At 46.8% G+C, this 3,991-nt stretch overlaps 1 protein-coding gene across 1 annotated transcript; it reads left to right on the top strand.

Moving 5' to 3' along the window:
• The first annotated feature begins 385 nt into the window (after positions 1-385).
• Positions 386-1,459, top strand: LOC133304050 (uncharacterized). The gene has a single exon (XM_061504019.1). It carries the CDS (start codon positions 386-388, stop codon positions 1,457-1,459), a length of 1,074 nt encoding a protein of 357 aa, XP_061360003.1.
• The last annotated feature ends 2,532 nt before the right edge of the window (positions 1,460-3,991 follow it).

Below are 3,991 nucleotides of genomic sequence, written 5' to 3'. Positions count from 1 at the left end.
GCATCCCAAAAGCAAGAAAGAAATTCAACAGCTCACAGGACGTCTTGCGGCCCTGACCAGATTCTTGCCTAGGTCGGCAGAAAAGGCTTTGCCTTTCTTCAAGCTCCTCAAAAAGGAAACCGAGTTCAGACGGGGAGAAGAATGCAAAAACGCATTCGAAAATATTAAGAACTGCCTGGCCACTCCTCCTGTACTGTCCAAACCAGAGCCCGGAGAAACGCTGATCTTGTACTTATTAGTTGGGGAAGAGGCCGTCAGTGCCGCCCTGGTACGGGAGACTGACAAATCACAGCAGCCGATCTACTTTATAGGTTGAACCTTGCAAGGGCCTGAGCTTCGTTATCAGAAGCTCGAGAAAGTCGCATTCGCACTGCTTACCACGGCAATGAGGCTCCGACCTTACTTCCAGAGTCACCGAGTTATTGTGCGAACGAATCAGCCCATCAGACAAGTCCTCCACAAGCCGGACCTCGCTGGCAGAATGATAAATTGGGCAGTCGAACTCTCTGAGTTCGACATTGCGTATGAGCCCAGGAAGGCGATAAAGTCTCAAGCGCTAGCCGACTTCATCTTGGAGCTAACCCCATCCAATGAAAAGGGAAAAGGGAACGAAGATCTCTGGACAATACATGTAGATGGATCGTCCAACTCCAAGGGGAGCGGAGCCGGGGTGATCATTGAGACCCCGGAAGGAGTGTCCATTGAGCATTCACTTCACCTGGCCTTCCCGACTTCTAATAACCAAGCTGAATACGAGGCATTTATTGCTGGGATCGTGCAAGCAAAAGAGCATAGGGCCAGAAAAATAAAAATTATGAGTGATTCGCAGCTAGTTACCTCACAAGTTGAGGGAAAATATCAAGCCAAGGGTCCTCTTATGATGAAGTACCTCCACCAGGTTAAGGAGCTGCTAGCCGAGTTTGACGAGGTGATAATCCAATACATACCTCGGAACGAGAATAACAGGGCCAACATCTTATCCAAACTTGCCAGCTCAAAAGGCCCAGGAAATCATCGCACTGTGATACAACAGAGCATCTTGGAGTCGACGTGTGTGATGGTGATAACCGAGACTGAGGATTGGAGAAGGCCCATAGTAGCCTACTTGGAAAAAGGAATCCTGCCAGACGAAACGCAAGAGGCCAGAAAACTCGTGAGGAATTCGGACTGTTTCACCATAACAGAGGGGCAACTCTACAAGAAGGGTTTCTACACACCCATGCTGAAGTGCCTAGGTAAGAATGAGGTTGAATACGTGCTGCCCGAGATTCATGAGGGCATAAACGGGCATCACATGGGAGGAAAAGCCTTGGCCAGAAAGGCACTGAAGGCAGGATACTATTGGCCAACTATGGAGGCGGACGCGAAGGAGCATGTCAAAAAGTGCGAACAATGTCAAAAGCATGCGCAGATCCTTCGTGCACCCCCAGAAGAGCTGCAAACTATCACGGCTCCATGACCATTCTTCAAATGGGGGATGGACCTACTGGGACCTTTTACTACAGCTGAAGGTCAACTCAAGTGGTTGATAGTGGTTGTCGACTACTTCACCAAGTGGATCGAGGCCGAACCCCTCACCACCATTACCTCGGCAAGGATACGGAGATTCTTTGAAAGAAACCTCATCAGCCAATTTGGGCTTCCTGCCGAGATAATCACAGATAACAGAACACAGTTTGCTGACAAAAAGTTCCGAGAGTTGATGTCCGACCTCAAAATCACACATCGGTTTGCGTCAGTTGAGCACCCTCAGACTAACGGACAAGCCGAGTCTGCCAACAAGGTGATCATCAACGGGTTGAAGAAAAGGCTTTTTGAAGCCAAAGGCAATTGGGTTCAGCAACTACACCTCGTCCTATGGGGTTACAGGACAAGTGCCCAATCTGCCACGGAAGAAACCCCCTTCAAGCTGACATATGGGTGCGAGGCCATGATTCCGGTGGAAATCGGTGAGCCGTCCTGGAAGAGGGTGCAGAGGTTACAAGGAACCGAAAGCCAAAACAAGGAAGCACTCCTTGTGGAACTCGACCTACTGGACGAATGCAGGGAGAACGCCAGATATAAGAATATGATGGCCAAGCGTTTGGTTACGGCCAGATTCAATAAAAAAGTACGACCTCGGTCGTTTCAGAGCGGCGACTTAGTCCTACGTAGAGCAGACATCGGCAACAAAAATGCAAGAGATGGAAAGCTCGCCGCAAACTGGGAAGGTCCCTATAAGATCAAAGATAATTTGGGAAAGAGAGCCTACACCTTGGAGACTATCTCCAAGAAACCAGTAAAGAGGACTTGGAACGCGGACAAGTTGAAGGTCTACTATAGCTAGGTCTCATGTTCGAAGTTCGAAATAGGAAGATGAGCTCTTAAGCTCGGTCAATAGTTAGAATTATTCACAACAAGAAAAAAGTTTATTTGTGACGAAATTTTTTCGTCACAAATATTGTCACAAATGATAATTTTTGACACAAATAATCAAATTTCGTCACAAATACATTTGCGACACAGGAATTTGTGACGAAATTTACTTGTGACGTAAGAATGAGTGACGAAATTTCATAAAATTTTGTCACTGATAAGATTTTTTCTTGTAGTGATTTCTACGCAAATAAGGCAAGCTATCAAGCTCAGTAAGTAGGTAGATTTATTTCCAAGCAAATAAAACGAGCTTTTAAGCTCAGCCCTTGTAAAGAGATTTCGTTGAAACGCAATAAAAAGAACAGTTACTTAATTTCTGTTATCTATGCATATCGATTTCCACGCAAGTAATTGAAGCCACAGGAGCTTCATGGCCGAAAAGGAATAACAATTTTGTTGACGAACAAAAGAATAATCCTAGGTCGGCTAAAACTCGACGAATTATAAGTCGACTGCGACAAGATCGAAATAGTTTCAAACTATAAGTAAAAAAGAAGCAACGATCTCGGCAAAATGAAATTAAAGACATAAGATTCAAAAAGCCGACCCAAAGCGGCAATCATGTCATGACAATATAACAAAAAAAAGGGGGGGCTCAAAGACCCCGTAATCAAAATAACATAAGAAGGTCGGTATTCTGACCCCCTTCATTCTTCAGCAGGAGATGAAGCGACAAGAAATTCGGATCCGACATCCCCCCCATCAATGGACTCGGCATCAGGGGTTCCAGGGACTATGATTCTGTCCTTAACCTCATAAGCAACGTCCATGCCATCCACCACCATGCCGGGATTCAAAACCTGAGCCTGAGCAATAGCATTGTCAAAAGCTTGAATAGCGGCCCTAGCAACCACGACTTTAGCCTCTTCAAAGTCGGCCTGCAGATCTGAAAGTCGGGCATCCCTTTCAGCAATAGACTCCGAGAAGGACTCCTTCTCGGCACTCAAGTCATTAGCCTTGGCGGTAACCACCTCCAAGTCCTTCTTAGCCTTATCTAACTCTGAGGACAACTCTTGAATTCTGACCTCCAAAGTTGACTTAGACCTGCTCAGCTCCTCCACCTTGGTAGTGAGAGATGAGTTAGAAGCAATAGACAAGTCGAGGCTCTGATTGAGATCCTGAAAGGTTTGAAGCAACGAGATCGTCTTCAAAGAATCCTCCTCCATCCGTGCCAGTCTGGCCCTCACAGTAGAGGTCAAGCCCGAACCTCCAATGAGCCCAGGAGGAGGCTTTAATACAGCCCTAAGACGGTCTGAAACCCCTGTTCTCCGTAATTCCCCGGGCTCAAGGGTGATCAAATTCCCTTGAGGAGCGGTAGGAGGAACTGAAAGTGGTGACAAAGGAGGAGTCTGGGCACCAACCATGGTCACTCCGGCGCTGACCGAGCTCCCGCCGATTATGGAGTCTATCTGCCTCTTCTTCGAAGCCTCCGACTCGAGAGGGGCAGTTTCTTTCGACTTCCCCTTTCCGCTCTTTTTGGGCAAAAACTTCATGTATTCAGCAGAGGTCATGCTGACTGCAAAAGGAAAAGCAAAGTCAGAATGTAGGTTATAAATCCGCAAGACAAGGTTATCTA

The sequence above is a fragment of the Gastrolobium bilobum genome, unplaced genomic scaffold, assembly GCF_033153095.1.
Source record: "Gastrolobium bilobum isolate Gb01-03AN ecotype WA unplaced genomic scaffold, APGP_CSIRO_Gbil_v1 utg12392, whole genome shotgun sequence".
Lineage (NCBI taxonomy): Eukaryota > Viridiplantae > Streptophyta > Magnoliopsida > Fabales > Fabaceae > Gastrolobium > Gastrolobium bilobum.
This window is presented reverse-complemented; position numbering and strand designations above follow the sequence as displayed.